Source organism: Notothenia rossii (genome assembly GCF_949606895.1).
Source record: "Notothenia rossii genome assembly, chromosome: 3".
Lineage (NCBI taxonomy): Eukaryota > Metazoa > Chordata > Actinopteri > Perciformes > Nototheniidae > Notothenia > Notothenia rossii.
In genome coordinates, this window is record NC_136901.1 from 26,929,979 (window position 1) to 26,953,037 (window position 23,059).

At 41.4% G+C, this 23,059-nt stretch overlaps 1 protein-coding gene across 2 annotated transcripts in view; it reads left to right on the forward strand.

Annotated features, from left to right (window-relative positions):
- The window catches only part of slc8a4b (solute carrier family 8 member 4b), a 105,047-nt gene that overhangs the window by 30,678 nt on the left and 51,310 nt on the right, over positions 1-23,059 (forward strand). For both annotated transcript variants that reach the window (XM_079669575.1, XM_079669576.1), the window contains exons 3-12: positions 11,682-11,910; positions 12,652-12,791; positions 13,230-13,382; positions 13,478-13,705; positions 13,782-14,183; positions 16,970-17,080; positions 17,168-17,320; positions 21,258-21,354; positions 21,747-21,938; positions 22,757-22,949. In XM_079669575.1, coding sequence (XP_079525701.1) covers positions 11,754-11,910; positions 12,652-12,791; positions 13,230-13,382; positions 13,478-13,705; positions 13,782-14,183; positions 16,970-17,080; positions 17,168-17,320; positions 21,258-21,354; positions 21,747-21,938; positions 22,757-22,949 — 1,826 coding nt within the window. In that variant the 5' untranslated portion in view covers positions 11,682-11,753. The remainder of the gene's footprint in view (positions 1-11,681; positions 11,911-12,651; positions 12,792-13,229; positions 13,383-13,477; positions 13,706-13,781; positions 14,184-16,969; positions 17,081-17,167; positions 17,321-21,257; positions 21,355-21,746; positions 21,939-22,756; positions 22,950-23,059) is intronic.

A 23,059-nucleotide genomic window follows, 5' to 3' on the forward strand; every position in this document is an offset into this window, starting at 1 on the left:
TGCACGTCGCTTACAGAGGGACAGAAAGAAGGGAAAGTGAGGAGTTTGGCTGCGGGTTTATTCAACAAAAGAGCACATTTCAGCACTTAAAAGGAGAGATTCCCTCAGATAAAACACATTAAAACACAGACACAATTAAGGGAACGTTTTATTGCTTCAGGCAGGATAATATTAACCTACATTGACTCGATACCCTGTGGTGACATTTATACGAAATTGAAGGAGCCAGACTCCTCTGGGGCCAGAGAACAGCAAGACTACTTTACTCTGAACTTCACTTCACCTTCTGTTCCCTAAATTATTCTGAGGCAGATGAATTGTCTTCCACATGACAGAAACAGGAAGAGTTCTCAAATTAAGAGGAGGTGTTTGAGGATGGAAGATAAAGAAAGAGAAGGAATAAGATTTTGATTAAAGCTCTGGGATTATACATTATACTCGCTCTCAGTCTTAACCTTTGTGACCTTGAGAGTCTTGATCTGACTTACTTACTCTGCACTATTTATGCTTTGTCAGAAATGACAAACACACACACACACACACACACACACACACACACACACACACACACACACACACACACACACACACACACACACACACACACACACACACACACACACACACACACACACACACACACACACACTGCTGACAGGCTGCAAATGTTAAACTCAGTATTGTTGTTGGTTTCCACTGAGCGTCAATGAGGCCAATGCATAGAAGCCTTCAACCTGCAGTCAATGTAACTGCCATTGCAAAACAAAGTCTGATTGTATAGAAGTCTATGAGAAAATGATCCTACATCCTACTAGATTTATTAACCTTAAAAAACATTGTCATGATGCATTTATGGTCCTCATCTGTAGTTTTAAAGTGGCCCTACTATACTTTTGAGGGTTTTCTCTTTCCTGTAGTGTGTTATATAGGTTTTGGTGCATGTAAGTGGTCTGCAAATGCTAAAAACCCAAAGTTCAATCCAGAGAGAGTTTCTCTCCCACACACCTGAAATGTCTCCATTGGACTCCTTTGTTTACTTCCACAACATAGTGACATCACTGTAAGGGAAACTTCTGTGTAGCAATGCAGTGGGAGTCACCGACTCATGAAGGAGACACGGGAAGAGCAGGAGCTTTGATGTCAAACACCGATGGTTTATTTAGGAGCTTCGGCCGGAGGATTCACATCACAAATCCAAGAGCCAGAGGTTCTGACTTCACGGTAGAGTTGCCACGTCAAATCTGAAGAACTCTACCCCAGACCCATGTATTCAGCTAGTTCAGAGAGAATAATCAACATTGTGCATAACAAGATAGAATCATAACACCTCTATCAGCTGACGCCAACAGGCAGGAACAGGGAGACAAAACACCTCTATCAGCTGACGCCAACAGGCAGGAACAGGGAGAAAGAACACTGAGAGCACAGCAGCCAAGGTTACAGGTGCGTGTGCTCAGTCAGGACAGTTTGAACTGATAAACTGGGTCAAAGTTATGGACTTTGGAAAATATTTCCACAACATTCACAATGTAACACTTTTCTATTGGCTAGCACTCCAACAAATTGTACGTGATAGGCTAAGGGGCCAGCTAACCAATCAGAGCTGACTGGGCTCTGGTTTCAGACAGAGGGTGAAAAGAGGTGCTGCAGCACAGGCAGAAAAAAAGAGGCCTTTTTGAACATTAAAGTTTGGAGACAGGTCACAGTATAAGCACAAAAGCAAATGAGCATAACAGGGCCCCTTTAATTATTGTTGAGGACCGCACGATTTTCAGTTTGTAAATGATCGTACCATTTAAAGTAAAACAGCCAATAATGTAGTGTATGGTTTACGCCGGGGCTCTTTCTCCAGTTGCATTTACTATGAATTTGGAATGTCAAATGTAGATTTGTTGAGACCCAACTCAAAGAAGAAAAAGAAAGAATGGAGAGTAAGGAGCAGGTGCATCAGTAGGTGTTCCAAGCACCAGCGCGATGCGTTTGTAAGCACTGTAAATCAGTGCTGTGCAATACCGCTTTAGGTATGTTGCCACTCAGTCGGGTGCAATCAATGGCGCCTATAAATATCTAATTGTCAGAAATGTCGGAATCCTTGGTGGGTATCAGATTTGTGTTTCGTTAATGTCTCACAGGAATGATGCAGTGAATGAAGTGGACAGCTGTCAGTCTCTCTGGAGATTGCATTCACTGTCCTCCTCAGATCTGCACACACACACTCCACAAACTGGAGGCTTACTGATGCGTGTGCAGCACTGGTTTACATGTGGAGGGGACGGCCAGGCTGCATCCCTCATGTCTTTCTTTTTCGTTCCAATGGGCTGCGTTTGCCATCGCCTTAAATCTGCAGCGAGCTCCGGAGTATGGGCAGCACTTTGCAGCACTCTCTAACATGCTTGGACAGCTGTATCCACGGCCCAGTGGGGCGCGTTCGCTATGGCCCTTAAATCTGCCTAATTACGCATCTCATCAGCTCTTCAGCCGCTCGATAGCTGTAATCCCCGAGCTGCAAACACTGACGCTCTGCCTCTCTCCCTCCACATATTTCTTATCTCTTTGCATCTCCTCCTTGGATTTTATCTCTGCACTTTGATCCTTTTTTCTCACTACCTTTCCTTTCTTCTCCTCCACTCCCCCCTCCTTCCTCCTCTCTTTGTCTGTGGCGTCATCCTCCTCTCTCCATCCTTCATTTAATCTTGTCCTATACCCAAGTAACCGAGCTCTCTGAGCCACCAGAGGCAGCCAGTACCACTGCTACCCCCTCCCACAATAACGGCTCCCTCATGTGTTTGCCTCGCCGCCTCATTGCCTCCCTCCTCCGCTTCTACTCCCTTCACCACTTTTCCTCCTTCCTCCCTCCTTCGAGCCTGGAGCTTCCACGGCTGCAGCCAAAGATCAGTCATGCATGCACATCCACATCCACACACACACACACACACACACACACACACACACACACACACACACACAACCATGCACACCCTGCAAACTGTCACACACAGCACAACACCAGCTAAAGTTGCAGGGAACAGTACACACACACACACACACACACACACACACACACACACACACACACACACACACACACACACACACACACACACACACACACACACACACACATACACACATACACACACACACACACACACACACACACACACACACACACACACACACACACACACACACACACACACTCTCTCTCTCTCTCTCTCTCTCTCTCTCTCTCTCTCACACACACACACACTCACACACACAGGATCATTCAAATGCTGTGGAACTCCACTTTCAGTGCTGCTCATTGGGGATAAAACCTCCAAATGGCATTTTGGTGCTGCACTCCAGTCGCCAAGTGGTGCTACATCGAGAAATCAGACAGAGATCCCGTAAAAGCATAAAGGGCACATAACAATGCTACAAAGAAAATAATTTGAAAGAAACTATACATGTTCCACAGAGAGAATATAAATCCAACCACCAGCGTGAAATATCCTTATATAAAGGGCATTACAATAACCAAAACCATTCCTACGTCTTTGTATTTCACACTTCTCTCAGGGAGTTTACTGAGGTGATTTGCACTGAAAACAGTCATATGATCGCACTTGTCTTATTCCAGTTTCACAGTATTAGGTCAACGGACTTGTTATAGCAGTGTGAGAAGAAGGGTGGAGAAAAAAAGGAAGGGGCGGGCTGGGCTAATGCTAGCTGAGACCATGAAAATGCAATGAATCACATGACATTAGCCCTCTGTACTGTGTGTGTGTGTGTGTGTGTGTGTGTGTGTGTGTGTGTGTGTGTGTGTGTGTGTGTGTGTGTGTGTGTGTGTGTGTGTGTGTGTGTGTGTGTGTGTGTGTGTGTGTGTGTGTGTGTGTGTGTGTGTGTGTGTGTGTGTGTGTGTGTGTGTGTGTGTGTGTGTGTGTGTGTGTGTGTGTGTGTGTGCTGAATCATGGCGACAAACGAGGCAGGAGCGACACTACGATGATGTAATATGAATCAACAACCATGGTTCAGGCTCCTACTGCTACTAAAGAAACGGCTAGGTTTTGTGTGTGTGTGTGTGTGTGTGTGTGTGTGTGTGTGTGTGTGTGTGTGTGTGCGTGCGTGTGTGTGTGTGTGAGACGTGCTTTACAGTGGGTGTGATTATGTGCATTGTCTGACTTCATCGCATCCTTCATGCTGGCCCTCTGGCACATGCTGTACTTAACATTTTCCAAATTCAATTGTGACGCAGGCATTGTTGTTCCGGTTTAGTCAGCTACCGTTTCCCCGGGCAGATTATTTCTTTTTGGTCATTACTTTTTTATTGTTGTCTTTTCCTCTGTTGCATATTGCATTTAGATAGGAGATTACCTCCATTATTCCCAGGGCTGTTACGTAATAATCCTCAATGCAGTAGATTTCAGTTCTGGGAAATGTGGCCACACCTTTGGTGTTAACGGCATATTTGACTAAACGTGAAACACAAGAGCAACAGGTTACCACTTCTAATGTGAGACAGCAGGTAATATTCTCTTTGCATTTGCAGTACAGTAGCTAAATACTGCAAGTGACTGAGTGAACCTGTATGTACTACATATTATCCTGTAAATCCACTCTGAATGTCACAACAATTTAAATCCATTGAGGCTTTAAGAAAATATCAATATTTTTTTTTAACAGTTATTTGAAGACATGGTGCGATTTTTTCAAGACAGTAAAAATCAAACTTTTTTTTCTCTAGTTTCCTTTCCTTCCTATCCCATACCATACATTTCCTTTCCTTTCTTTCCCTTTCCTTTCCTTTCCTCTCCTCCTCTTGCTCATTATCCACTTGTTTTATCAATGTCTTCCAACCTTTCACCTACGAAGTTGCGTAAACATGCATCATCCAATCATCACATTATCTGCCTCCATTCTCACACATGCACCCACACACAAACACACTGTGAACACCTGTTGGCCTGATTAAAAGCAGGTGTGCATTTTTGTGAGCTTGTCAATGATTAGCACATTATGTGCGTTTGGATGTGCACATGCAACTGAATTTACACAGACATCACCCTCAGTTTGAGAAAAGTCAGGACAGGTCATGGTGTGTGTGAGATCTGTCAGTATGATTCATGTTCTACAAGAAGAAAGCCTTGGGGAAAATAAGACACACACACACACACACACACACACACACACACACAAACACACACACACACACACACACACACACACACACACACACACACACACACACACACACACACACACACACACAGGCACGCACGCACGCACGCACACGCACACGCACATACACATGCACAGAAGGTTAAGTTTTGTTTTAAACATATATTTGGCATAAATGTCACACTTTTGACCCCTTTAATGTGTGCTTCGGTTAATCCTGATGTCACTGCTGCCAAACATCAAAGTGTGCAGCGCTGTTCAAGTATAGAAAGGAAAGGGTAAAAGCATTTATGCTATTCAGTACAGTTAGAAATCCTACTTAACTTCATTACAATGCATCTGTGTAGCACCCTCTAATATTTTGCAGCTTTCACATTTTGTATTGACTTGCTCTTTTTGTCATGCAGCCTTGCACTTTTTTATTGAGTCAGGTCTAAAAATGTAAAGTTATCTTGACTCAGCTCAAGTAAAAGTTAATAGCTTTTTAAATGCATCAATAGAAAATAAAATACCTTGACACAAAAATGTGCTACTACGCTAAATTTCAGTACCACTGCATGTTTAACCAGAGACATTTCATTACTCTATTAACAACCCTGCTTCATTTTTATTATCTTTGCAGGACTATATATGTGACAGATGTGGTAAACATTAAGAGAGATGAGTTTGGACGGAGGTGGGAAAGACGGAGCGAGCAGGGGATATGGAGAGGTGCTTAAGACGTGTAGTGATGAGTGAGTGTGTGTTGACGAAGAGAGAGACAAGAGATGGCAGGACATTTACTGACTCAGTATGAAATACATAGAGATGGACAACATGGATATAGGATTGAGGGGGAAAGACCAGTCAACACCCTGTATTGGTCCAATTAGGACTTGAACCAGCAACCCTTCGATTCCCAAGCCAAGCCCCATGATCATTTTAAGCATACTTTTTGTCTCAGATATGAGTTTAAGAATGCAATCCTTAACACACTTACATTAATGAATATCTTGCCCATTGTTTATAGATTAATCGTTTATTTGGTTTATAAAATGTCAGAAAAAGTTTCTGAAAGTCCAAGTATTAAATATTTTGCTTTTTCAGTCAGAAACCCATATATTTTCACTTTAACACAATATAATACAGAGAAGAGTAATAATTATTGATATTTGAGAGGCTAAAAACAGCACATTTGGCAGTGAAATGGCTTCAACATTAAGTCGTAATATAGTCAATTAGTCGACTAATAATTGCAGCTCTTGTTGAGTTTGCACGGTTCAGTGATGATTATGTAAATGCAATTGAAAAAACTGTTTTCTTACAGTTGAGCTAATTCAAGTTGCATTGTGGGTAATGTAGGCACACAATGAACAAGAAGGCCTGGATTAGGATAGAAGATGTCTGCGTACATTTTGATTATTTTTAAACGTTCCAATAAGGATGCCATCTTATTCATTTAATGTGAAACCTGTTATATTACATAACCTTTAATCAGTATGAGCTGAAATATTATAGCTATCTCTGATACAGGAGCTTAGTCTAAAAAAGGCAGTGGAGGGTAGCAGTAGTGGGATGACGGCGGTGGAGAGGAGCGAGTGGAGGATTGAAGTGACAGGTTGTAGTCAGAGCAGCTAGACCCTGGAAGATAGATGAAGACAGGTTCACAGCTCCCCGCTGCAGTCATGACAGATGATTAACTGTGTGCTGGTGTGTGTGCTGGTGTGTGTGCGTTTCTGTGAGGACCGGGTCAGCGCTTTTTTTGCCCAAGGCTGGCTACCCCTGAGTGTGGAGGGTGTGTGTGAGAGTATTCGAGTACAAGGTCAGCAACTTGAGCCCTACAAAGCTGACTGACACTGTTGTGTATTGGTCATTGTGTTATGTGAAATGCGTTTATGTTTCACTATCTCTCTCTATCTTTTCACCGATTTGACCTGCGGGGTCAAACTGTTTCTCATGCTTTTTTTTCCTTCTGTTTCCACTCGAAATAAATTAACTGAAAAGGAACTTAGCTTCCCCGTTATGAAAACAAACATATTTCTGTCGTATCCCTGATTGCCTTTTTTCTTAGCTCAGCTAATATTCACTCACTGCCAAACTCTGTACAGCAGTATGAAAATTGCAATAAAGAACATCGTTTACAGCTGGCTGCACACAAATGCACCATACTGTCTTGTGTGTAAGGTTTCACAAATGAAAGACTCAAGGCCACGTTTAACTCAGGAAATTCAGTTTTTCCACCTACATTTAATATCATGTTCATCCTGTCCACATGAGAGACAGTCCCAAGTTAAAGAGTCATTCAACTTTAAACATTATGGCCTTCACCGTGTGCTCACACCAAAGGATTTATGAGCAGAAGCACAGAGAATGAGAAGGTGTTGCCCTGAGCGCAACCTCACAGGCAGCACTTCCCTCCTCCAGTTGTCTATTAATCATTCATCATACACAAAGCAACATTAGCATTTATCTTAAGTATTGGTCACCTGGGCAATAGCCAAAGTATACTCTCCTGTTAGCTCTGCGTTTGGTCTCTATCAACCTTGAGAAAAAGAAAAGTACATGTCTCTTTAGCTACTAAATGCTGCGCTATGTTCACAAACTAGCTGCTCCATTTGTCTGTCTGCTGTTTGATGCGAAGCAGGTAGTAACAGCAATTTATTCAAGTTTCATTACACTCAAAACGCTAATGAGAGCTGCAGGACTCAATCAAATAAGTTAAACCAACACAATGAGCTAAAACAATAATAAAAAATAAAGAATATTCTGCAGGATCCAGAGGATACTTTTCCTGTTGTCATGACAGACAACCCTTTTCACATTAGACATCATCTTTTCAAACATTGTTGTATACAAATATATAATATACAGTGCAGCTTAGACCAGAAAAATAAAGGACTTGGACTTGGGAGTAAAAAACCTGACTTGCCACTGTTTCCAATACATGTTTTAAGATGAATAGTAAATATAAAATGTTATAATATATCAATATTGAAACTTGTACATGAGGAGACAGCTTTTGCTCTTTTTCGTTTACGAAGAACATACTTTGAATCCGGAGACAAAGCAGGGAAAATGTTAGCTCATAGATTGAAACAAATAGAAAACAGACAGATTATTCCAGCGATCAGAGATGAGCATGACAGGCTACAGTGTGATGCAGCCAAAATCAATGAATCTTTCAAGAATTATTATTCTAAATTATATAGCACAAAAAATAACTTGAATGAAGAAGCCTTAGATAGCTTTTTCGGAGATTTTAACCTCCCGAGCATCAGCTTGGCCGACAGATCTGCTATGGAGGCACCTGTTTCCCAAAATGAAATAGAAAACGCAATCATGAAGATGGCATCAGGGAAAACTCCAGGGGACGACGGTTTTGGAACAGAGTTCTATAAATGTTTTAAAGAACAGCTTTCACCATATTTACTGTTGTTATTCAATGAAATATTAGAATCTGAAGCCATGCCTCCCTCCATGAGCAGGGCCATTATCTCATTGTTGCCTAAACCGGGCAAAGATCCTTCTCTGATGGGTAACCACCGCCCTTTAAGCCTTCTAAACTGTGACTACAAGATTCTAGCCAAGATACTGGCACTCCGTTTGGAGAAGGTGGTTCCATCTATAGTGCATCTAGACCAAGTAGGTTTCATTCCAGGCCGCCAGTCCTCAAATAACATGAGGAGGGTTTTTCAGATTATCCTAGAAGCAAGCTCCAGCAATTTGCCAATGATTGCAGCATCACTCGATGCTGAGAAAGCTTTTGACCAAATAGAATGGGCATATCTGTTTTACACGTTCAAAAAATGTGGCTTTGGGCCCAAGTTGATTAGCTGGGTTAAGGCTTTGTATAGCGCTCCCTTCTCTTCTGTTAGAACTAATGGGTTAATCTCAAAACCTTTCCCCTTACACCATGGTGTGAGGCAAGGGTGCCCTGTTAGTCCCCTACCTTTTATTATGGCTCTAGAACCATTAGCCTGTGCAATTCGCGCTAATACATGGTGTGAACATTCATGGACATGATTTCAAATTAAATATGTACGCTGACGATATACTTCTTACTTTGAGCAAGCCAGCACTCTCTATACCCGCAGTTCTTGATATGATACATTTATTTGGCAGCTTCTCTGGATATAAGATAAATTGGAACAAGAGTGAAGCAATCCCACTTAACTCATATACATATAAACACAACCTAATGAGCACCCCCTTTATTTGGAAAACAAATGGAATGAGGTATTTGGGAATTAACATCGTCTCTCTTATCTCTAAAATCTTTAGCCTTAACGGCCCTGCTATTTTCCAGTCCATTAAGGAGGACATCAACAGGTGGATGGCCATACCACTTTCTCTATGGGGCAGAGCAGAAACCTTGAAAATGAATGTTCTCCCAAGGCTTTCTCATATTATCTCCTCTATCCCTCTTGAATTCCCACTAAAATGGTTTAAAGATATCAAATCCCTATTCACTCAGTTCCTTTGGAATAATAAAAAACCCAGAATCGCACATAATAAGTTGATCATTCCAAGATCAATGGGAGGTTTAAGAGTCCCAGATGTATTCCAGTATTATCTGTCCTTCAATGCAAAGTATCCATTATCGTGGGCGAACAAAAGTGCCTCTTCGGTAGGCAGTTGGCAATGGCTGTAGCAATCCATCATGTCTGTAAACCAAAACATATCTCTGGCATCAATGTGGTACTGCCCAAAACCACCACCCTCAATGGACAATACCATCATCCGCTTTTCATGCTCTATTGTAAAGCAACTGCACAGGAGACTCAACATAGAGGGGCTCTCTTTACCATCTTGCCCCATTTGGAGTAACCCCTGTATTTCTGCAGGAGGAGGCACTTTAAGTAATAATATCTGGCAGAAGGCTGGTATTACTACAATTGGACACATATATAGAGACCAAACCCTTCCATTTCAACAACTCAAAAATCAGTATGGTCTCTCAGGCTCATCTTTTTTATCATATGCACAACTAGCATCTATTACTAGTACAAAATGTAAGGAGGGAGCCATGCCTGCTTCATGTATGGAAGAGGACCAGCGCCTCAAGAGAGCAATCATATCATCAGGTGTGGTCTCTAACATTTATAAATTATTATCTAGGGCTGCCCCGAATACCTATTCTCCTGTCCAACTGTCCTGGGAGCATGCCTTGAATATCTCTCTGTCTGCTTTGCAATGGAACTTCATTTGGAGGTCAGCTATGTTCTCTTCTAAATGTGTAAGATTCAGGATCATACAGTTCAAAATTCTCAATAGAGCTTACATCACCCCTGTTACAAAATCCAAGATAGACAATAAACACAGAGACTTATGCTGGCATGAATGTGGCAAGCGAGGTACATTGTTGCACCTACTCTGCGCCCAGCGGTAAAAAAACTTTGGTCAGAAGTAATATCCTTATTGTCTGAATCTTTAAAAGTTAGTTTCCCTACATGTCCCATTGCATGTCTACTGGGTCTCAAGCCAGATGGCAATCCTGCAAGGACTACCGATCGGCTCTGGACATTGGGCTGTTTAGCCACAAAAAGACTCATCCTATTAAACTGGAAGGAATGCAAACCAGCCTGAGTTACTAGGGACTCTTGGCTGAGGGAGTATCTGGACCTACTGAACATGGAGCGTGCAGCTTCTCTGGAGGGGGATTTTGAGGGAAGACAGGAGGATTGTGGTTCACTGTCCGCAGCTCTCCTATCTAACCCTGTCAATATGGCATCTCCTGTGTAATGTATAATGTATTGTGTATGTAATGTCCTGTGTATGTCACAATCAGCTGTCTTAGGAAGTCATCCTTGCATCCACACCACCCCCCCTCCTCCCCCGTTACGTTTTGTTTAGTTGTTTGTTGTTACATGTTTTGATGTACGGTTTGCTATCTGGAGCAATGTCTGTTTATTTTATAACTGAAAAAAATATATATATAAAAAAATAAATAATAATAATATATCAATATTGACATTACATGTGTATGATAAGGCTGGGATTAATGTTAGATTCAATTGCACAACAACCCTTGGTAAGATTGCAATGTCTTGGGGGGATTTCTAAAGATTACAAATGGAGAAATGTGTGTACTGTTTGCTCTGTGGTTTTCTATTGACCGTTCCACAGTCCAGATTAAAAACAAGAGGTGATTGATTTTTTTCATCTCCAGAGGAGCCCAGGCTGGCTTCTTCTACTTCTTCAGCTTTATAGACTTTTTATTTAGTTTAAACTTTATTACAGAGGCTGACTACAAGTGTATCATCACATTTTCAGCCTTGCTCAGCTCTTATGTAGTTACCATTATTGCTTTTGTTGCTTCTTCATTTTATCTGTTTATAATCCACAATAAACAACCTTCTATTGAGTTCTGGTAAGATAAAGAATGTTGTTGCCTGTGCTTTTAACTTGAAGTCTTACCTCTTTCTGCACGCCTTAAATAGAGGCACTTGAGTTGATTTGAAGCAGAAGAAGGTGTTTAGAGAGTTAAGTGGGGTATTTAAAAGTGAAATAACGTCTCTCCTTCTGTCTCTTTGTACCTAAAGGATTCACGAATCTCTGCGCCGACCCAGTAGAAGTCAGTAGAGTCCAGTGAAGGACCGACTGCATCGATAGAAATGGCTTCAACAGCCATATCTCCATCCTCTCTCACCTCCCGCCTCTCCTCACCCCTCCTCCTCTTCTTACTCTCTGCCTTCCTCTTCCTTTCCTGTCCCGGATCAGTGGACGCGGCTGATGCAAACTGCTCAGCTGCTGGAGACCAGTGTCAGGAAGGTGAGGAAACGGCATCGTATCATACAGTCCCTCCACAGCTTAATAGAGTGTATATTTCTCTTGTGGTACCAGTATATTCATCTAATGACTCCTTTATTTCTAAAATAGCCTATAAATACCCTCCTGGCATTAATTGCCGTACATTTTGCCAGCTCATTCTGTGCAAGCTGTCCAGAGGCTAACAGGAAAGAGATTTATTTGAGGGTTGCTAATGCACACTGAAAGGCCAACTACGATCTTTTTCATCCTGGAAAAAACGCTAATTTCTTTGTAATGTCACTGCCATTGAGCCCTTTTCGTAGCAGCAGTGTTGAATATTGGAGCAGTTAGAAATAAAAACATGGGAAAATAGGATCCAGGTTAAAAAACAACCATTAAAGTTGAAAAATATGAGCAGAATATTCAAAGTTCACACAAATCAGGATGCCATACCACACAATGGGGACAGTGTTTCATGGTCTCCTGAGTTCAATGTACCACTGGTGACTTATCAGCTGATTGTGCCAGCTTACTGCCTTTAAACTGAAGCACATTGATCGATTTTAATATGTTTTATCAAGACAAATGATACATCTTCCACTTATTACATTCCTTAATCAGGTTATACTGCCACTGAGCTTTTTACAAGATGCCCACAGTGGCAGACTGTACAAGATTAAAGAGGGAAAGGGATGCAACCTAATATATGTGATCCTTTCCTGAATAACCTATTCTGATATCTTCCTTTTTGTGATGTTTCAGGAGTGGTGCTGCCCGTGTGGAACCCTCAGAACCCCTCTGTGGGCGACAAAGTGGCGCGGGCCATTGTTTACTTCGTGGCTCTCATCTATATGTTCCTGGGCATGAGCATTATAGCGGACCGGTTCATGTCTTCTATAGAGGTAGGCAAGAGATAAAAGAGCACACATTGGTTTAATTTTTCTCCTGATAGTATTACATCTCTTCATTGTGGTAATTAGTATGTATGTGAGTTATCAACAGCTATGGGAAATTCAATGGATCTAACCTCACTCACAAACTGTCCATCGCTATGAGAATTTCTCTATCTGTGTGACCTTGACTAGCTTTTAAAAACCCAAACTCAAGCTTTTTGTTTGAGTTACCCTTAATATAATAAGTTTCATTGCTCATTTTACTCTAACATATATATATATTTTCTTTCCCTATTACTTCCTCTTATTTTCATTTAGTGGATCCCTCGCTCTTCTTTCATTTCCTTGATTTTCGTTCCTTTACTTCATCATTCTCCTGTCTTTTTCATTTGGTGCAACCTATTATTTTCTTACCTTCTCATTCCTCTCCTCTCCTCTTCTCCGCAGGTCATAACCTCCCAGGAGAAAGAAATCACTATAAAGAGGCCGAATGGTGAGACCACCACCGCCACGGTCAGGATCTGGAATGAGACCGTTTCTAATCTCACTTTAATGGCCTTGGGTTCCAGCGCCCCTGAGATACTCCTGTCAGTTATTGAGGTGAGCACATTATGAGCCTGCTGGTTACGCATTAGATTACCTGATGCACAGAACGTACTGGGAACACAGTAATCTGATTTTCACCCCGTCTATAGGTGTGTGGTCACGGTTTTGAGGCCGGCTCTCTGGGTCCCAGCACCATCGTGGGCAGCGCTGCCTTCAACATGTTCGTCATCATCGCCCTGTGTGTGTATGTGGTACCCGATGGAGAGACGCGTAAAATCAAACACCTTCGGGTGTTTTTCGTCACGGCAGCCTGGAGTATCTTCGCCTACATATGGCTCTACCTGATTCTGAGTGTCTTTTCCCCGGGAGAGGTGGAGGTGAGAATATACAGAAGGCTACATAAGAGCAAAGTTTGGGAAGAAGAAGGTGTTAACTGTGTCTCCTCTCCTCTAGGTTTGGGAGGCAGTGCTCACCTTCCTCTTCTTCCCGCTCTGTGTGGGCCAGGCCTGGGTGGCAGACCGTCGCCTCCTCTTCTACAAGTACGTCCGCAAGCGTTACCGCGCCGACAAGCACCACGGCATCATCATCGAGACCGAGGGAGGGCCGGATGGAGCCATGGGTATGTCCGGAGGAGGTGCCTTGGGGCCGGGGGGTTTCACCAAGATGGACATGCTGGAGCTGGACGGACAGATGGCGCTGAATTCTCACAGTGGGATGGACGGAGGGATGATGGAAGACGGAGCGAAGGACGGACAAGACGAGGCCAGGAGGGACATGGCGAAGACGCTGAAGGATCTGAAGCAGAGGCACCCGGATAAAGACATGGAGCAACTGATCGAGATGGCTAATTATCAGGTTAGAGGAGTGTGCTAATATTATAATTTATTCATATTATATATAATATATTTATAAGAAAAAGTTTGGGGAATATAACACTGGGAGGCCATTAGCTTAGCTTAGCATAACGAATGGAAACAAGGGGAAACAGGTAGCCTGGCTGTGTCCAAAGTTCAAAGAGACATTGTAGTCATTTTGAAAAGTGTATGTGAAGTTATGGTTTTATAGAAAGTTACATTTTTTATCTTTTATTAGCAAACAGCAGCCAGGCACAGCGACTTCATGGATAGCTTTTTGGACAGAAAAAACCCCTCAAAATTGCCGGCAATATTACATTTGAAACATCTATTTAAATTTCATTAATCTGTAATCTAAACTGCGAATATGGCCCTTAATAATCCCTTACCATGTTAGTTTATATAAAGAACCTAACACCCTGGGAACATAAGCTTATCTCCTTCTTCATGCTAAGCTAATGGCTTCCTGGCTCTATCTCCCCTGCCCAAACACGAAAGTGGTATCAATTCCTATTTAAATCCCAGCAAGTAAAAGCATATTCACCATAATATCAAGCCTCTCTAAGACATACATATTTGATTTTAGTCCACAATTGAATATATTTGGATATTGCTGCTCATAATGGAGGCTCTGCATTTATCCTAAATGAGACATTACATCATGTCACACATTTCATATGCGACCCCTCTAGGGGTGACTGTGTTAGAGTTGACGCTTTGACACATTCAGTTGTTAACAAGGTGTTTTAAGTGATAGCAGGGATACAGAGAACATTTCAAAATGTTACAGAGCAAGTTAAAAGGTGTTAAATAAATTAAACAACTGCCTACATGCACATGAAAGAAAATCAAAACCCAACTTTGCATACACACCAAATAAAAATAACATAATATGGAGGCCATTAGAGTGTTGTCTAGATAAGTGCACATATAAAGATACCAATACAGTTTTTCAGCCCCTCATGTAATGTCATGTGCTGATAAAACCACTAGTCTGCAGAGAGCATGTTGGCGGTTGGCTTGATTGACAGCCCTATAACAGACGACCCCTCTGACATCCAGGTGTTTTTTTTCGGCGTAAGTTGTATTAACATCAAATAAGTGAGCATGTAAGTTCCTCCATAGCTTGACAAAAAATTGTAACCCAAGGTCCACTTGTTACCTTTATTTGAGCTTACAGCTGAGTTCATATAAGATTTGGTCATGTTATTAACATTTCAAAAAGAGACAGCAAGTGGACCTTGTGTTAAGATTTTTTGGGGGGATTTAGATATACCATGTCTTAAAATATATTGATAAGCCATGAAAACGTAGTGCTTTGTCCTACTTTTGACCTATGGTTTAATTTGGCATTAGTTTGGTTTAGATAGTCAATGTGGTTTTTTCGCATCCCTGGTAAAATAGAAAGCAGTCACTAATAAATGGTTTTCACACACTCATATCTTTTTTAATATTTGCACTCGCTAAAAACTATTTTTATAATCAAACTGGCACATTAAGGACTTGTCTGGTTTTGCACCCTTTGATGATGAACTGTGGAAGCTATCCAAGTCTCTGCTGCTCCCTCTTTCTCTACTTTCCTCTCTTCCTTCCCTTGCCTTTCCTCCACCATTTGTTGCTCCTGGTCTTTGTTTTTTTGGCAATGAAGGAGGAGAGGAAAGCACCCCAAGGTGCACTGGGAAATTGCCAGATGTTTGTTTGAATTCAAGCCTCCCTCCCTGCAGCTCCTCGCTCAGCATTTTTTCTGTAAATAAAAATAGCAGCTGGCCTGAAGAGTAAACTCAAGTGGACAAAATAAGTTCAGTGTGGTCTTAACGAATCATTACATTGAACAGTAGTTCCCCATGGTGGAATTGGACTTTCATTCAATTAGACCAGCTAAACCTGATAACGTTTTTAACTAAACTTACAATTGCAGCTTACATCCCTCCACAGTGATGCAGATTTTATGAGAATTCTGAAGGGATATTGCCGGCTCTCTTCCCTTCAATTTCAAAAACTCAGTGTTCCTTTGAGGCCACATTTAAGCCAATGATTTCCACATCTAAAGTTAAATGTTCTATTTAGTTAGTAGTAAATCGCTAGAATGTGAAATTCCTATTCAGCCAGACACTTTTATTGAAATGTGTGCTTAGAGATTGATGAAGCCCATTCGATAAAATGTTTGCAGCGGAACAGTCTTGTGCATTGTTAACAGGGAAGTAAGGAAGCAATGTCAAGCAAATGTAATCAAGGAAATATTTTTGGTTGGATGCCTGAAACATAGAATTTAGGCTTTTCATTATTTTAAAGGCCTTTAACTCTTTACTTCTGGCCATTTATATGTACAAAATCATAGAGGTGGTGTTCATCTGTAAACGTAATTGGTTGAACAAAACATGTAAGAACAATAACATGTTGTTCTCCTCAGTTTGCTTTTTGCAATAATCCAAAAACCCAATGGAAAATCCCATCAAAGTAACCAGAGCTAACTTCTGGGTTGGCCCAAAATCCCTGCAAAGCAAAACAGTTATAAATATGAAGCTCCAACATCAATACGCGCAGGATCTAGGTCCAAACTTCAAGCACCCATTTTTTAAAAACGTCCTTCAGTAACTCTCTAATCCCTTGACTACTAATTTCCCTGAGGAGAAAAAAATTCCCAAAAGAGATTCACTGCTTAATCTTGAAATTGCAGCTTCCAATTCAACTCTGGAAGCTTTTATAGAAGGACATTTTCTTTGGAGGTGAAACAAAACATGATCGATACAATAGATTTGTTATTAATTGATTGGTTTTGTTGATCAGGTCCTGATGCAGCAGCAGAAGAGCAGAGCGTTCTATCGTATCCAGGCAACCAGGATGATGATTGGAGCTGGAAACATCCTGAAGAAGCACGCTGCCGACCAGGCCCGCAAGGTGGGATGCACATCATCTCCCCTCAGCACCACTATTTACAGATAAAGAACTCACATCTTAATTTATTCCTGTCTCTTTTATTTCCAGGTGGTGAGCAGCAATGAGACGCAGGCGCAGGAGGACGACCCTCACACCATCACGATGGACTTTGAACCCGCTCTGTACCAGTGCTTCGAAAACTGTGGCTCCTTAAAACTGACTGTGGGCAGACACGGAGGAGACCCTGGAGTTACTGTCAAGGTGTGTGTGGTGTTCATGCAAGACTGAGGAGTTCAAAAAAACGACAAAAGACAGAGAAAAATAAACCACAGAAATCTGCTCTGACCTGACCTCACTTGTTCTCATCTCTAAAAAAATTCAGACTGCTGGTAAATAACATAAATGGTTGATAAAGAAGAGCGGGGACACACATTACTAAACATCTTATTCTCCAGATCTGTTCAGGCTGTAAGAAAAAAATACAAAACATCCATTAGGGAAGGCACATTGATCTTAACACTGGCCTCATACTCTGAATAACAGATGTTCTTTTAAGTCAGAGACAGAAATCTGTATCAGTGAAATGATCTGCATGTTAATACAGCAGGGGGCTTGCATGGCTGTGTCTCCTCTATTATTCTCCCATATACAAATAAAACTTCCTCGGAATAGATCATGCCCTATTAGGCAATGTTAATGGAATTGAAAGAATAATATGTGTATCCTCAGCATGATTCAGATCCAAAATCTAATGGGTTATCCCTTGGACCATGATACAATATCACGGCTGTTTCCTTTTACCGTAGTACTCCTGAAAAAAGACACATCAAACCAAATCCTAACTTACTTTTCAAAGGAGACTACGATGTAGCATCAGAGCTATCTTTAGAGGTCGGTTCATGGCATGGCTTCAGTCTGCCGTCCACTGAAACTGATTTTATAAAGTGAAGTGGCCTTTTAAGCCCACACAGGCTCTTCAGACAGCGTGTCAGAGCAGTGCAGATGCAGAAATTATTATTGTTACGTAAATGCTTTCACAATGTGATTACATGTACTTGATGCCGCACTTGAATCAGTCAAAAGCTGGACAAATCTATTAACATTCCCAGCCTTTTCATTATACAAGAAAAGTTCAAAGAAATATACTCATAAAAAACATAGCACTTTTAGCACGAGGCAGCCATTCTAAAACAGCTACTTAGACATATCTTTAAAAACATTATATTTAAAGCTAACTGCTCATTTGAAGCTGCATTAAGAGACTTTGTGTGCCGCTTGTGCCGCAGCAGGAACAAGCTATAACATTTAAAAGACCTTTGAAGCCAAAATAGCTAATATGATGTAAAAAAGTAGGCTTTATTGATATACAGCAGGTACGAAGAATCATTAGCTTTCATTCGTATCCACCTGATGGATTAAGTCCAATATTGAACTTCTTTAAGGACTGTTTTAAACTCCAAAAATTCCCGCGAAAGATATGCATCTCTTAATCTGCTAAATGTCAGCGAGTACTTACTTTTGTTTTGCCATTTAGTTCCAAGCAGGCATTTACAGCTTCTTTGTATAGCTTTTTAGTTGAAAACAGCTGAATGTTGCATATTTACAACACAGATACAGTGGGGCAAAAAAGCATTTAGTCAGCCACCAATTGTGCAAGTTCTCCCACTTAAAAAGATGAGAGAGGCCTGTAATTTTCATCCTAGGTATACCTCAACTATGAGAGACACAATGAGAAAAAAAAATCCAGAAAATCAAATTGTCTGATTTTTAAAGAATTTATTTGAAAATTATGGTGGAAAATAAGTATTTGGTCAGTAAAAAAAGTTCATCTCAATACTTTGTTATATACCCTTTGTTGGCAATGACAGAGGTCAAACGATTTCTGTAAGTCTTCACAAGGTTTTCACACACTGTTGCTGGTATTTTGGCTCATTCCTCCATGCAGATCTCCTCTAGAGCAGTGATGTTTTGGGGCTGTCGCTGGGCAACACGGACTTTCAACTCCCTTCAAAGATTTTCTATGGGGTTGAGATCTGGAGACTGGCTAGGCCACTCCAGGACCTTGAAATGCTTCTTACGAAGCCACTCCTTCGTTGCTCGGGCGGTGTGTTTGGGATCATTGTCATGCTGAAAGACCCAGCCACGTTTCATCTTCAATGCCCTTGCTGATGGAAGGAGGTTGTCACTCAAAATCTCACGATACATGGCCCCATTCATTCTTTCCTTTACACGGATCAGTCGTCCTGGTCCCTTTGTAGAAAAACAGCCCCAAAGCATGATGTTTCCACCCCCATGTTTCACAGTAGGTATGGTGTTCTTTGGATGCAACTCAGCATTCTTTCTCCTCCAAACACGTCTAGTTGAGTTTTTACCAAAAAGTTCTATTTTGGTTTCATCTGACCATATGACATTCTCCCAATCCTCTTCTGGATCATCTAAATGCTCTCTAGCAAACTTCAGACGGGCCTGGACATGTACTGGCTTAAGCAGGGGGACACGTCTGGCACTGCAGGATTTGAGTCCCTGGCGGCGTAGTGTGTTACTGATGGTAGCCTTTGTTACTTTGGTCCCAGGTCTCTGCAGGTCATTGACTACGTCCCCCCGTGTGGTTCTGGGATTTTTGCTCACCGTTCTTGTGATCATTTTGACCCCACGGTGTGAAATCTTGCGTGGAGCCCCAGATCGAGGGAGATTATCAGTGGTCTTGTATGTCTTCCATTTTCTAATAATTGCTCCCACAGTTGATTTCTTCACACCAAGCTGCTTACTTATTGCAGATTCAGTCTTCCCAGCCTGGTGCAGGTCTACAATTTTGTTTCTGGTGTCCTTTGACAGCTCTTTGGTCTTGGCCATAGTGGAGTTTGGAGTGTGACTGTTTGAGGTTGTGGACAGTTGTCTTTTATACTGATAACGAGTTCAAACAGGTGCCATTAATACAGTTAACAAATGGAGGACAGAGGAGGCTCTTAAAGAAGAAGTTACAGGTCTGTGAGAGCCAGAAATCTTGTTTGTTTGTAGGTGACCAAATACTTATTTTACCGAGGAATTTACCAATTAATTCATTACAAATCCTACAATGTGATTTCCTGGATTCTTTCCCCTCATTCTGTCTCTCATATTTGAAGTGTACCAAGGATGAAAATTACAGGCCTCTCTCATCTTTTTAAGTGGGAGCACAATTGGTGGCTGACTAAATACTTTTTTGCCCCACTGTAAGTCAAGTTAGTCTGGAAAACCAAAATAAAGAGCTAAATGTTAAAACTATCATTATTTAATGTGGGTTTCTCAGTATGAGCAAAACCTTAGTAAGTCATTTGAGCCAATACAGAAAAAAGATTATAGTAGCTTGAAGTCTGCTTAAATAATTTGTAAATGGAAAAATTATTTATGGGAAACCACATTCTTGTCCATCCATACCAAAAAGAACAGTTTCCTAGCAATGTGCTGTATTTTATAAATCAGGTGCCATAGGAAAAGGCATACTTTTAATTAAGTTAAACCTACAGTGGTACAGTTACAGAAATAAAGCCTAGCTATATTCTCGGCTGAAACCCACTCATCAATTCATTCATCTCCTGCTATTATATTCACACAATCATAATTCCAAAATGTCATAATGTCTCTTCATGTTTAAAAAATCTGAAATATAATGAGTCCTCAGTATAGAGTAGTCCCAGCAATAAAAGGCACATGTAAAAAAGGGTTCAGAGTTGTGTCACTCACACGCATTTCATCAAGAGTGGAGCGAGTGTGAAGAGAATGGGAATAAAAGCTCCCCCAGCACTGAGCCAGCTTTTCATACACAGTACGTCTGTATGAAGTAATGGGAATTTCTGAAAAGACGACACAATCTGTTACCTGATTCTAAACAGTGAGGGTGCATTTGTGAGTACAGAGGGTTAACATGGAGGCAGATGGAGAGGATACAGGGGAAGTTTTTTTGTACTATATTCAAGTGTTTATTTTCACACTGTGTCTGACCACAGGGCTCACTTTAATGGAGCACTTTCTCTTGAATTTCCTCTGTTCCCCAAATGCCTCTCCTCTTCTTCTTTGCCTCCGTCTCTTTTTCCATGTTCTCCTTTCCCTTTGTGTTTATTTGCCCTTTTCTGTTCCGTTCTGTTTTATCTTCTGACGGCTCTCCCTTTGCCATTGTCTCACCCCGCCTCCCCTCCCTGTGTGCTCCGCTCTCCCCCAGGTGGATTATCGCACAGAGGACGGCACAGCAAACGCAGGTTCGGATTATGAGTTTGCAGAGGGAACGCTGCTGTTCAAGCCGGGAGAGACCCTCAAAGGTAAAATAAAAACTCACAGCAATAATGTATGGCATATTTTCCCAAAACACATCGCTTAGACTGAGGCTCAAACAGATCATCCACAGGGAACGCTAACATTTTCTTTTTGGAATAATGTTTCATAAAGAAGAATCCTGCTAAGGCTGTACTGTTTAGAACAAAATAACTTATTGTGATTATTTGGCCTGATATTGCAATTTGATATGTTTAAAGATATAGGAGATAATTTTTAAAACATTTATCACTTGGAAATTGTATCAAAGTTATCATGGTGTGACCCTTATAAGAAGATCTGTACCAAAACAAGGATTTTCCTCAATTCGGATTAGATATGCAGCACTAACTACAGTAAACTATTCTGTCCCAACCTGTAATGACATTTCTTTCCCCAGAGATCACAGTCGGAGTGATTGACGATGACATCTTCGAGGAGGATGAGTATTTCTACGTCCACCTCAGTAACCCTCGGCTGGTTGGATATCCGGAGATCGGCACTGCCCCGCAGGACACCAGTGTCGCCCCCAAAGCCGTGCTGGGGGACAACCACACCGCCACAGTGACCATCTACGATGACGATCACGCAGGTAATTGAACCCCTAAATAACGTTTGATGGGAATAGATACGATTTTATTCATGCCCCTGTAATTATAGATTCTCCTAATGGTCTGGTTCTGTATCGATTACGTTATTGAATCGTGATGGTTTTTCGTGTAGAAAAAAAGTATATATATATATTCCGTTTAAATTTATAATGGAAAACATTGCACCTTCTAGTTACAAGCACTGTTTTTCAGAGATTAATGTTAGTCGTTTCTTTTTGTCTCTCACAAAAATAGACTTGCAACTCTCTTATTGAGTCGTACAATTCAGATGGATCGGTCTGCTTGGTTTCCATTTCTCCTCTTTAAGGGTTTTCTATATCATCTATCTAAATACAATCCTCCTACCATCATCCTGTTACTTTTGAAAGACAGAGGAGAACAGAATTTTGACGATTTAAATCCTTCTCACTTTCGAAATGTTATTTTCTGTTCTGTCTATACCTAGATCATGCAAAACAGACAGTGTCAAAAGTAGAACTGGTTTTAATAAAAGTGTCTGCACCCATCCAGCGTTATTTTAAATCAACATGGGTCTATTATTGTATTGCTAAGGTCTCCTCAGTGTCACCACTTTTCAGCCACAGTAGTTTGAAAACAACCAAAGACAATTAAAGTGACTGAGTGGAGCGTAGGCGTTTACCTGATGCTCATTTCCTTTTATCTAGAGAGAGTGGGAGGTAGTCTATTATCCCCTTGACTTTATATACAGCACACACTCGAGAGCAAAGTAGTGAGTGAGCGTAGGTGTTTATCAACCTCATCTTTCACACTTTTAATGTTTCTTCTTTCTTCCCTTTAGGTATCTTTACCTTTGAGGCCGGCAGTCAGAAGGTGAGCGAGAGCGTGGGTGTGATGGAGCTGAAGGTGTTGAGGACTTCGGGTGCCCGAGGCCTGGTGGCCGTTCCCTACCGAACCGTGGATGGCAGCGCTAGAGCGGGAGAGGACTACGAAGTGTCCGCCGGCAAGCTGGAGTTCCAGAACGACGAGACCATGTGAGTACAGGAACTGTTACTAAATCGTGAATATTGGCACACTTGACCAATGGCCCGAAAATCCAGTGGTGTAAAGTAACTTAGTATATTTACTCAAGTACTGTCCTAAC